Below are 12,652 nucleotides of genomic sequence, written 5' to 3' on the forward strand. Positions count from 1 at the left end.
AGCTGCTGGCTGGTGTGGCGCCCAAGCCTAGGAGCCTTCTACATCCCCGTGGCTTTGATTCTGCTGATCACCTGGATCTATTTCCTGTGTGCAGGGCTGCGCCTAAGGAGTCCACTGGTGCAGAGCCCAAAGGGGGGCACCAGCAGGGTCTCCCTGGAGCCAGGGGAGGAGCTGAGGGGTTCCAGCAGGCTCAGGAGCAGCGGCCCCCTCCTGAACGACTCAGGTTCCCTTCTGGCTACCGGGAGCGCGGGGGTGGTGACACCCGGGCCCCCGGAGGATGGTGACGGCCTCTATTCTCCGGGAGTCCAACTGGGGGCGCTGGTGACCACGCATTTCCTGTATCTGGCCATGTGGGCCTGTGGGGCCCTGGCCGTGTCCCAGCGCTGGCTGCCCCGGGTGGTGTGCAGCTGCCTGTACGGGGCGGCGGCCTCCGCCCTGGGACTCTTCGTCTTCACCCACCACTGTGCCAGGCGCCGGGACGTCAGGGCCTCCTGGCGCGCCTGCTGCCCCCAGGCCTCGGCCTCCCGCGCCTCCCCGCGGGCCGCGCCCGCCGCCCCAGAGGACGGCTCCCCCGTGTTCGGAGAGGGACCCCCGTCCCTCAAGTCCTCCCCGAGCGGCAGCAGCAGCCACGCGCCGCCCCTGGGCCCCTGCAAGCTCACCAACCTGCAGCTGGCGCAGAGTCAGGTGTGCGAGGGGGGGACGGCGGCCCGCGGGGAGGGGGAGCCGGAGCCCACGGGCTCCCGGGGCAGCCTTGCCCCCCGCCACCCCAACAACTTGCACCACGGGCGCCGGGCGCACAAGAGTCGGGCCAAGGCGCACCGCGCGGGGGAGGCCGGCGCCAAGAACCGGCTCAGGGCGCTGCGCGGGGGGGCAGCAGCCGGGGCGCCCGAGCCGCCGTCCAGTGAGAGCGGCAGCCTGCACAACAGCCCGTCCGACAGCCACCCGGGCAGCAGCCGCAACAGCCCGGGCCTCCAGCTAGAGGGCGAGCCCATGCTCACGCCGTCCGAGGGCAGCGACACGAGCGCCGCGCCACCCCCCGAGGCCAGCCGGCAGGGCCAGCGCCGCAGCGCCAGCCGCGACAACCTCAGGGGCGGCGGGGGCGGAGCACCCGAGCGGGACAGCAAGCGGCGCTCGTACCCCCTCAACGCAGCCAGTCTGAACGGCGCGCCCAAGGGAGCCAAGTACGACGACGTGAGCGGGGCGGACGCGGCGGGGGGCGCCTGCATGAAGACGGGGCTCTGGAAGAGCGAGACCACCGTCTAGGGCGGGGGCGGGGGGCGGGTGACGCTGCGGGACGCGCAGGCCCCGCGACCCGGTCCGCCGGGCTTCTCCGGGGCCTTCGGAGACGTCTACCGGTACATCGGCAGGTTGGAGGTAGAGGGGCCCCGGGGGCTGTCGCCCGCCTGGCACACCAGCTTCGGTCCTGGAGTCGGCGGTGGGGGCTGGGGGGAGGAGGAAGACAGGCCCAAGGCCCGCCGCTGTCAAGAGAGGCGTCACTCTGGGGTGGCGACCACCCCAGGACCACCCCAGGACCGCAAGCAGTACACATTTCCGTCCCAGCCCAGGCTAGTTTTGCCAGTCGTATCGGTGCCGTCCAGGGTAGTGGGGGAAGGTCCTGTAGGCCCACGGGAGGCCCGTGGGAGGCGGGCAATGGCACATCCCCCAGGTGGGCTCCTCCATAGGTACTCCCCACCTCTCCGCCCTGTCTGGCTGGTGGTCATCAGCCTTATCAGGAACACACAGATGATGGGAGCTTGAGAACCCTGTTCTCTCCTCACTGCCCTCCTCTAAAGTCACCCATGGCCATCTGTGCCTAGATCCTAGGGCCTCTCCCCCACCCAGCTTTTGGCCAACTAGGGGCCAGCCTAGCAGATGAGCCAAGTGACCAGGACCCATAGGTGCTGCTTTTAAGATTAACTATGCAAGAGAAGGTGGAACAGTGTGGAAGGCAGCGCTGGAGTTCTAAGGAATGGGGGGTGCACGTGGAAAGGGTGCCCAGTCAGGGACAGGCGCGTCCCACAGGAGTGGTACACAAACCACACCGCAGGGCTTTAGAGGTAGTACCTCAGGAAAGATCTGAGTCAAGTGGAGAGTAGTGCTTAGATCTGGAGCGAAGGCAATGGTGCCCTATACACAGTGCTTTGAAGGGAGGCTCCATCACAAGGCTGCAGGTGGTCCTGGAGAAGCACTTCCTGTTCAGTTACAAGACCCACCTCCCCAGTCTCAGCCTTCCAACACCAAGGGACCCAGGAAGGGCCCTTCCCTGCCTCCAGGAGGCCATAAGGAAGAACCATTCCAAGAATCTGACGTCTAGCTCAGTATTAGGGACAAACCTTCCAAACATCAGTCCAGGTTCCTGCCTCACAGAAGCCCAAGCTGAACCCCACCCCAACCCCACCCCCGCAAGGCAGCAGGTAGGGTCCCTGCAGCTCACATGGGGGCTGTGCCTTCACTCCTTTTAAACACCAGCACCTACAAAGCAACCACCAGCCTTTTACTACAGGACCCAATGAAAAGTGGAGGGAAAGCTGAGCCTGGTGAAGAGCAACAGGGAAAACCAGACCTGGTCCAGGTCCCCTCCCAGTGTCCATGTCGCCGCCATCTGATCACCAAGGCGAAAGACATAAGGGAGGGGAGAAAACCCACACACCTTGGGATGAATCCTGTTATTTATGCTTGCTGCACAGACAATATTAGACCCCCCCTCAAAAAAAAAAAAAAAAAAAAAAAAAGCTTCGTATTATTCTTCCACATATGCTGGCTGCTGTTTACATACCCTGCCCATGCCTTAGCACTGGAGAGCTTTCTGCAATACGCTGGGGAAAAGGGAGGGAGGGGATGAAAAGTGCCAAAGAAAACATGTTTTTAAAAGCTCGGGTTTTATACAATAGAATGTTTTTTAGCAGATGCCTCTTGTTTTAATATATTAAAATTTTGCAAAGCCCTTTGAGCTATATAACTTTAGTCCACCCATGGTCCTTTTGTTATGAGGTAGAGGATTTTAAAACCCCCAACCCCATACACAAGAACCCATCAATCTACAAATGACATAGGGCCAGGAGCCGCCCAATTCCTGTCCTCTGAGGGCTGATAGCTTTCAAAACACCAACCACTCCACATGAGCAGGAAGGGCCTGGCAGGCCTGGAGCAGCAGTGTATCCAATACAAACCAGGAGAAAGCCTGGCACCCTCCAACCTGTCTAGGAGGAAAGCCATCCCTCGTAGTATGAACATCTGCACCTTCCTCCCTGGCACCAACAGATGGGATTCTCTCCAAACCCACTGTCCCTGCACTGCTCCCAGCTACTACTCCAGGACCCAGGGTCCAATTAACTGCACAGAGTCCCATGGTTACTTTAAATAAGAAAAAATAAATATCTCAGGACTCACATACACTCACTTCTCCAGAAGTGATAGGTCTATTGTCAAGCTGCTGCAGGAATGGTGTGAGTGCTCCCCTGGATGCACATCAGGGAGGGTTTGATACCCCTATGGCAGCCTGTCTTGCAGCCTGAGCTTTCTGAAAGTCCCTAACTTCCTGAGGAGTACGCAGATACTGCTCTATTTCACTATCAGAAATGTCCTCATCTCCGGTGACTGTGGAGATAGGGGGTGGGGGACAGATCCGCTTCGGGGGCTTCAACATGCAAGGTGGGAGAAGAAGGGCAGGACTAGCTGGTCTCTTGCCCTCGGGCCGATCTAAGGAACTCGTCGCTGCCTCCTCTTTTCCCTGCCCTGGGCTCTTGCCCCAACCCTGCTGCTGCTTCTCCCCGGCTTCCAACTCTGCTGTTCCGTCTCGAAAGGCCTTGCGAACCAATGTGTGCCGGTGCTGGAGAAGGTCACCAATGTGCTTCACCACAGACCGTTTGTCAAGCCTCAGAACCTGCAGCCAGGCCAGCTGCTCGGCCATCCGCAGCAGCACAGCCAGCAGCTCCTGCAGGCGGGAGGAAGCAGGGCAGGGCAGGTCCACATTTGCCAATTTACAAAATCGGGCAAGTGAACAGGTCAGACGCTCCGAAGGCTGCAGTGACTGCCAAGCCAGGAAGGTAGCAGCGGTGATGACAGGCAAGGGGTGCCGCCCGGTCACCAACCATGTCTCGTCTGCCAGCTCCACCAACTGCAATGTTCGCGACAGCATCTTCTCTTTGTCCTCCACATATTTGGCTGGAACAGACGGGGAAGCTTGGAACAGTTTGAAGCTGAAAAAAGAAAATGAGAGTCTGGTCTCCATGCCTACAGGGGAGAGGGCTGCTCTTCCAAAGCAAGGAAAAGGAGTACACTCGCAGTGGGCAAGCTCTTCTCTCCTCTTGGAATGCTCAAGTTCGCTGGCCAGGTACGGAGTTCATAGAGGTGCAGAGAGAAGACAGGCTGAGTCTTCTACTTGTGCAGCGAAGGGCAGGAAAATGCACAAGAAAGCTCACATTTGTCAGCACCTCCACCGGCCATCATTCTGAGCGCTTTACAAATGTTCTCCTGTCATCTCCTCTACACCCCACTAAAAATACATATAGTTTAAAAAAAACTGGCCCATATTCATCCAGCTAAGAAGTAACCATGCAAACCCAAAGCCACTTAACACTGATAACCTTTGCTTTATACTGTATTTTTCAGAAGAAAGAAAACACCACAGCTACTTAAAAAAAAGACATTAGTTTCTGCTTCCAGCCCCATGACTAACATCCTGTTGCCTCCATTCACAGATGATCCTGCTGAGGCAGGGCTGGTGCACACAGCCAAGCGGGCTATGCACAACACAAGAGCCACAACTCAGTGGCCCTCTGCCAAGGCTGACACCTACTTTGCTTATGTCATTAGGTTGCAGTGAGGGCAAAGGGATTTGGAAATGACAGCAGTCTAGAAATGTAAAATGGGATTAACCTTATTAGTACTGGGCACAAGAGAGGGAGACTACATTTTTCTCCCAAATTCCTTTAAATGGGCTTTGGTGAAAAAGAGACAGCAAAGCTCAAAGGACTGGGTTCTAAGGAGCCAGCCTGTCCCAGAGTTTGCCAGCGGGCAGCTTACCTGCTACAGTAAGTCTTCACCAGGTCCGCCAAGCAGAGGGATGGCACATCCAGCCCCAGGAGCTTCACTATCTGCATGTAGGTGCCAGAAAACACTTCCAAATCTGCATACAGCAGGGCGCAGATGGTTCCCATGGTGAGGGGCCAGTTATGCTGTCGGCAGGTAATTAAGACACAGCAGCCAACCAACACTTCCTTCTTTTGCAGCCTGGCAGCACGGATGCCAGAGTGCCGGTACGCTTGCTGGTAGTAGGCAACTGCTGTGTCCTCAAAGGTTGATGGCAGCTGCAGAACTCGACAGAGGTCTCTCACTCTGCGGAGACCTAAGAAAGCCCACAGCAAGAGTTGGGGGGAGGGGGGGTGTCAAAGTCAAAGGCACTACTGTGCAGCTCCTAGCAATTTCTGCTAAACTTGCCTCCAACACCAGATACACAAATAATGTAACTTTCTAAAATGACAAGAGTGACATTTGGTGAGGTCATTCTAAAGGCACAAAGAAATCTGTGCAAAGAAGTTACATTTCAACCCACCATTCTTTGGAGGTCAGTCTGATTCAGAGCCACGCGGGAGTGTGATCTGGGATGTTGGAGTCTACATGTCACACAGCCCTGACACACCCAACCTGTATACAGAATCAGAACCATAGACTCTCTCAGAACCACCTCCATTCTTTATTTCCAACTGCCATTCTTTTAGGCTCTACTGTACACAGTAATAGTGAAAACAGGAAAAGCAAGAGGATGGGCTGGACCTTCCAGAGAATTTTCTGTATCATAAAAGGTTGATTCTCACCTCGTTGCTGGCTGCGACTGACTTGTTCGTTTTCCCCTGTGCTTCGGGAATAGGTTACTTCTGTAAGGCAACGGACAACAAACAGCTTGTTCAACCTTTATTCACCAAACTCCTGGCCACCCGCCACACGAAACTGGGGAGAATTCCTATCATTAGGCTCCGTTCCTTATCTCACAGAAGGTGCCCCACTTTGCACGTTAAGAGTCCATCTGGCCTTCTATGCCCACAAGCAGTATCAAATACAGAGACTGAGAAGGTCACCATGGCACTAAAGTGGCCTCAGGTGCTCCAAATTCTCAGCCCTCCCTCCTGTGTATCCAATCCCGGCAATTTTCCGGAGTCATGATCTTGAGGGCTGAACTGGTCAGGCACTCGGAAAACAAAGAAAAAAAAGGGGGGTGTTTTTGCCAATTAGTGCTAAAAACTATTTCGGGATAATAGTCTTGTCTGTATTTGTAAAGAATTGACCCATAACCCTTCCGTCATATCCAGACTAGGTAAACCGAGTGTACTTTGTTTCTGTTTCATTTGGTCAACGCTTACTATACCTAGCATTTATACATGTTACACCTAATACATATATATATTAGGTACATGTATATATAATATATATAATACCTAACACATGGCAGATGTCGCACCAGGTGCTAGAAAAACAGACGAACGGCAGCCTCCGCCCTCCCGCAGGCCGGAATCTGACGACAGCCCCTCCACCGCCGCGGCCCGCACACCCACAGCCCTGGGTACCTCGGAGGTTGCCTTCGTCGCTGAAGGTGGTCGTAAGGACTCCCTCGGTGACCACGCAGCCACAGTCTGAGCACACCAGCTGGCTCTGCGAGTAGTGCGAGTCGTCCACGAGCTCAGCGGACCCGCAGTCGGGGCAGCGGCCTCCACCCGGCATCTCACAACCCAGAGCCGCAGAAGCCCCCGGGCCCCCGGGCCCACGCCTGCAAGAGCGACGGTGGAGAAACCGGAACTAGGAGGGAAGCCTTCTACGCGGTGCACCTTCCTCTTCCGGCTCCAGAGCAACCGCGGGATACGTAGGTAGTTCGGGCTGCAGGCCTCGCACACTTCCGGTCCGTTTCCCTGACGGCTCGGGTAGAAACGTGAGCTATAAAAAGAGGTTCCTGGCCTGGACCGCGTCTTGGCGTCCCGTGGTATCTGTGGTCCGATTGAAGTGGAGTAGACTGGGGGTTGAGTGGGTGAAATTCTACCTACAGGGACACACATCACAGACAAGAAATTGTTGCCGTTCCCAAACAACTCTCCTTTCTGAAACTCTAGGGGAATCGTAAATTATCTATTTCTCTTTGGTAGCAAATGTTGATTTGGACCGTAGTACAAAGTATGCGTAAAAGGAAGAATATTGTAGTGAGAGGACATTGTGCCAGACATGTTGTTTCCCCTCTTTGCAGTCTATTTTTCTCAACTATAGAAAGTTCAGAGTGGCAAACTCATGCTCTCAGAGAGAAGGCAAGGAATGTCTGAGGGAATTGGGAGGGAAAGAACATGAGGTGCTGAGGCTTTGGGCAAACTGGAGGTTCCAAGCCGACTTGGATGTTTTTAAAAGCTGAGTTTTCAGATATTCCAAGAGTCTGGCTCCCAACCTCCTATGTTGGTATAGTATAAGTCAAAGAATCGGTGATGCAAACCAAGCTTACAAATTTTAAATTATGTATGTTATGTTTGAATACACATTAAGTCACCAGAAGAGTGTATTTTCTAAGCAAATAAAGATTTTATTTATTTATTCATGACAGACACACAGAGAGAGGCAGAGACATAGGCAGAGGGAGAAGCAGACTCCCTGTAGGACTTGATCCCAGGATCACACCTAGAGCTGAAGGCAGACGCTCAACCACTGAGCCACCAGGACATGCCAAGAATAAAGATTTTTTAATGCTTGAACGTTTTAGAATCAGCTGTGTCTGAAAAACAAGAAAGTTGAGTTAAATGGCAAGGACCACCAGAAGTCTGTTCCTTAAAACTCCAAGAAGGCAGATGGGAGTCAGCACAGCAGGTGCACGAAATCTGTGTGGAGAGTCTGTTTCTCGGGCTGACAGTGGAGAATTTCAGGTAGGCTCCTGGCATTAGCAGTTTTTAAGAACTGTCATGGGCTCAGTTTCAACCTTATACGGGGGATTGGGGTTGGAAGGGTAAGATCAGCATTTTCCTCTGAGAACAGAAAATGATTGGACAGCTCTATGCAGAATTAATTGAGAAGTAAGTATGTTTTGTTAGACCTTCATAAATTGGGATACTCCCTTGAGGAGTAAGATACGAGTCACAGCTGCCTTCCTTAGAAGACTAGTAAATTTTGCATTCTAGAGCTGAAAATTTTTTCAAAATAAAAAATGAAGCTTATTAGTCTGAAGAGACAGGTGACACAATGACCATGTACCCGGAGATTCCTCAGAAGATTTGAGCCTCAAAAAGTAAAGGATCTGATTAGACAGGGCTATAGGTTCTTTTGAAAAAGCTATAATCAGTGGTCAGGTACATGGGATTCCCTGTATGCCTAACGAGACTATGAGTTCTCTGGACCACAGTGGGAACAAGGGCATCTCTGACGCAAAGATTGCATTTAATCTATAATCCAAGGATCAGCGTGCTCTACCTCATATGTCACTTACCTTTAGTATAAATTCAAAAGGAGATGCCGTACCTTACAGGAATTGTCCATTCGGCAGAAGCCCCCCTGGCTCACAAGTTCCTTCCCTCAGCTCACAGGTATACCATAAACCTCTTCTCCTTTACTACCACACAACAGAATTTCCTGCATCTTGGACCTCAGTGGGCTGGCCAGATGCTGTTCCACTGACAGTTGTTAGTCTAGTTGACGTGCAAACACAGATCAGCCAGATTTCCATTTTCTCATTTCCCACACCAGCACCACGAGACTGAGTGCACCCTGCTGAAGGGTTGCGGAACTTAATGTGACTGTGATAGAAATGAAAAATATATTTGTAAAATGGGAAACTTCGTAAGGCTCTCCTTACGGTTCAAGAGGTAAGCATTAAAAAAACAAACAAACCAAACCAAAATCCCTTTAAAAGCTGTCAGCCCCTTCTTTTCCAGTTTCCTTGATATCCAGACCTAAACATACCACCCCATCCCCAAGAAATTGCCTTCTCAGAGCACAGAACCTCTTCTCCTTTTTAGAGAAGTCCCACCTATTACCACAGTGCTTGATCTCGATGGAGCATTCACCCCCTCCCTCAACCAAGGGATGCAATAATCCCCAACAGTCTATTCCCTTACATTTGAATTAGTCACTCTAGCCTCACACCACAAAGGGGCTTCAGCACAATAGCTTTGGGTGTGTCCTGGCGTTCCAAGTCCCCTCTCTTCTAGACTTGCCCCCTAGTGTGAGGTATTTGCTCTGGCTGTCCAGCTGATAAATACTGAGACACACTCCCATGCTTGTGTGTGCACACACACACCTGTTAGAAAGATTCATTAGTTTTAGACAATACATACAGTTGACGACTTTATTGGGGTGGGGAAATATGTCTCCAAAAGCAACATAATTGCAATGCGAGTGCTTCTTCACGTCATTATACAGAACAGCATCAGACTCCTCTCATCCCCAATTTTGTGCAAATCTTGACTCTAACTGCATTTTTTTTAAAAGTGGGATTTTGGGCAGCCCCGGTGGCGCAGTGGTTTAGCGCCGCCTGCAGCCTGGAGTGTGATCCTGGAGACTCAGGCTCGAGTCCCAATCGGGCTCTTTGCTTGGAGCCTGCAAGCCTCTCTCCTCAGTGTGTGTGTCTCTCATGAATAAATAAATGAAATCTTTAAAAAAAAACTTTTTAGGGATCCCTGGGTGGCGCAGCGGTTTGGCGCCTGCCTTTAGCCCAGGGCGCAATCCCAGGAGACGAATCCCAGGATCGAATCCCACATCGGGCTCCCGGAGCATGGAGCCTGCTTCTCCCTCTGCCTGTGTCTCTGCCTCTCTCTCTCTCTCTCTCTGTGACTATCATTAAAAAAAAAAAAAAAGAAAAAAAACTTTTTTAAAAAAGTGGGATTTTATTAGAATCCTCTACCCATGAGAGAAGCCTTAAAATTCACCTTTCCCCAACATTACTCATCAAATAGAAGAGCGTTTTTTTTAATATTTTATTTATTTATTCATGAGAGACACACACACAGAGAGAGAGAGAGAGAGAGAGAGAGAGAGAGAGGCAAAGGGAGAAGCAGACTCCATGCAGGGAGCCTGACGTGGGACTCAATCCAGGGTCTCTAGGATCATGCCCTGGGCTGAAGGCAGTGCGAAACCACTGAGCCACCCGGGCTGCCCAGAAGAGCGGTTTTATGATCCTCCAACCAGCACCTCTAAGGGGTACAGGAGTGGTTCTCTTTTCCAGTCACAAGTGTCTGATATCATAAGAGAGCCTGGCCCTCAGACACACACAGACTGGGAGGTAGGCAGGACCCAGGCCAGAAGATGGCACACTCTATTAAGACTTGCAGGTTGAGGAATACCAGGTTGGCCCAGTCACCTGGCTGGCTCAGTCTGTAGAGTATGTGAATTTTGATCTTGGGGTTGTGAGTTGGGGCCCCATGTTGGAAGGCAGATTGTACTTAAATCAAAAATAAAATAAGAAGACTTGTAAGTCTGGGGTTCTCCACTTCCTCAGCAAGAAATTGGTTTAAGAAACTTCTTTGCCTTCCTCTGGACATCAGCACAGACACATCCTTGGTGCCCTTCCTGCTGCTGCAGACTCTCCTAAGAGTTACCTTCGTTCAGTGATAGTGATGATCTGTTTACCAGATGCTCCTCAAAACCCTTTGCCCCATGCTACATCCTCCCCCCATCCCCAGCCTGTGAAACTGGAGTCAGGTTTCTTGTCTCTATATCATTGGTGCCCACAGGGTGCCTGGCATACAGGCTTTTGGAATGCTGAGTGCCCAGAATATGGTGGATTTGAGTAGAAAACTCCTGGAAAGGGAGGCTGTTGGAAAGGCTGCCCCAGCAATGGTCCAGATGTGAAATACCGACCTTAAGGCCACAGTTGTTTTGTGTGTGTGTGTGTGTGTGTGTGTTTCTTCAGATTTTACTTATTTATTTATGAGAGACACAGAATCAGAGACATAGGCAGAGGGAGAAGCAGGCTCCCTGAGGGGAGCCCAATCAGGGACTCCATCCCAAGACCCCGGAATTACGACCTGACCCAAAGGCAGATGCTCAAACACTGAGCCACCCAGGCATCCCAAGGGCATAGTTTTTTCCAGAGAGGAAGAGGAAGAAGAGTTTTATGGTCGAAGTGGGATGAGAAGGAAGCTTTCACCAGTCCTCCCTGGGTTAGACGTGTGCATTCTAGTTTGTTGTTTGCCTGTCTGACTCTCCCTCTGATTGCAAGTCTCTGTGGGAAGGATATGGTTTTCTGGTCCCTGTGTCCAGGGAGCACTTCCTACAGTGAGGACTGGCATTCAGGAAAAAGCCAGTCAACTTCTGTGAATACCTGTCCCTCTGCGTGGGCCCATCAGAAGCAACAAATAGACTATATTTCCTAGAAGGAAGCTGATTCAAATTTAAATTAAGTAACCCGGGAGATTGGAGCTGCCTCCCATCCTCAATCCAGCCTCACCACCGAGCTCCTCCTGGCTCAGTTGATTGAAGCCCCCTGGTAGCTCTGTGGTTTAGCGCTGCCTTCAGCCCAGGGTGTGATCCTGGAGACCCTGGATCAAGTCCCACGTCGGGCTCCCTGCATGGAGCCTGCTTCTCCCTCTGCCTGTGTCTCTGCCTCTCTCTGCCTCTCTCTGTGTCTATGAATAAATAAATAAAATCTTAAAAAAAAAAAAAGAAAAGAAACATTGTCACTCTAAACCAGTTTCACTCTGAGTGCTGGGGACACGCTCTACTTGTCACACTAAAGCCAGGCCGAGGCTCAGGCCGTGGAGTCTTTCTGACTAGATTTCCTTCTCATCTCCGCAGCTTTTTGGCCGATACTCCTTTATCACACGTGGTGAGACTGCCTTGGCATATATAGGGCCAGGAAGACCTAAATCCCGGTGCCCACTAACTGCCCTCGCTCAGATCGGCTTTCCCCTTTTGCATGGTCTATTCCATCCCTGCCACACATTCTGCCTTTCCTGGGCTGAGGAGTCATGTGTTCAGTTTCTTGAACTCCTAGGAACCCAGGCATTGGGTAACTCTAAGGGAGGGGCTCACAGGCCACACATCGCTGCCCAGGCTGGGAGCACGAATTCCAGTCAGCTCACTTACCTGGAACTTCCCTCCTCAGAGAGGCTGTGACTCAGCTGGCCTTGTCCGGAGGGGAAATTGAGTCATACCACATTGATAAGGTTTTGGAATTATAGGTAAGATCCGGAGCCAACGACCAAGAAAGAATTCTTGAGATGTCTGTGGTGCAAAATGGTGGTTTTATTAAAGCCTGGGCACAGCCCAGGGCGTGATCCTGGAGACCCTGGATCGAGTCCACGTCAGGCTCTCTGCATGGAGCCTGCTTCTCCCTCTGCCTGTGTCTCTGCCTCTCTCTGTGTCTGTGTCTCTATAAATAAATAACATATTTTAATAAATAAATAAATAAATAAATAAATAGCCTGGGCACAGGACCCATGGGCAGGAAGAGCAGCTGCCCTGGGCCTGTGAGGGGTGGCTGATTATATACCTGGGAGTTGGGAGGGGTTTGAGGATAGTCTACTCTCTAAGGAATTTTGGAAGCAAGGTTTCCAGGACCTTGAGGGGGCTTAGCTATTGTTGGGAAAAGGTCACTTATTACCATCTAATGAAACCTAAGTAATGAGACCCTTCAGATGGATATTGGTGGGCCATGTGCTTGGGGGATGATTGCCAACATGAATCTTGGGGG

At 51.9% G+C, this 12,652-nt stretch overlaps 2 protein-coding genes across 4 annotated transcripts in view; one reads left to right on the forward strand and one right to left on the reverse strand.

The window, feature by feature from the left end:
* ADGRA2 (adhesion G protein-coupled receptor A2) overlaps positions 1-2,964 on the forward strand; it is a 35,417-nt gene extending 32,453 nt beyond the window's left edge. For all 3 annotated transcript variants that reach the window (XM_077849146.1, XM_077849144.1, XM_077849145.1), the window contains one exon: positions 3-2,964. In XM_077849146.1, the coding sequence (XP_077705272.1) occupies positions 3-1,263 (1,261 nt within the window). In that variant the 3' untranslated portion in view covers positions 1,264-2,964. The remainder of the gene's footprint in view (positions 1-2) is intronic.
* On the reverse strand, positions 2,861-6,860 carry BRF2 (BRF2 general transcription factor IIIB subunit). The gene is made up of 4 exons (XM_077849152.1): positions 6,564-6,860; positions 5,817-5,876; positions 5,026-5,347; positions 2,861-4,199 (listed from the first exon to the last, which is right to left on the reverse strand). The coding sequence occupies exons 1-4, from the start codon at positions 6,715-6,717 to the stop codon at positions 3,470-3,472; spliced, it is 1,266 nt and encodes a 421-aa protein (XP_077705278.1). The 5' UTR covers positions 6,718-6,860; the 3' UTR covers positions 2,861-3,469.
* Positions 6,861-12,652: the final 5,792 nt, after the last annotated feature.

This window comes from Canis aureus, chromosome 15, assembly GCF_053574225.1.
Source record: "Canis aureus isolate CA01 chromosome 15, VMU_Caureus_v.1.0, whole genome shotgun sequence".
Lineage (NCBI taxonomy): Eukaryota > Metazoa > Chordata > Mammalia > Carnivora > Canidae > Canis > Canis aureus.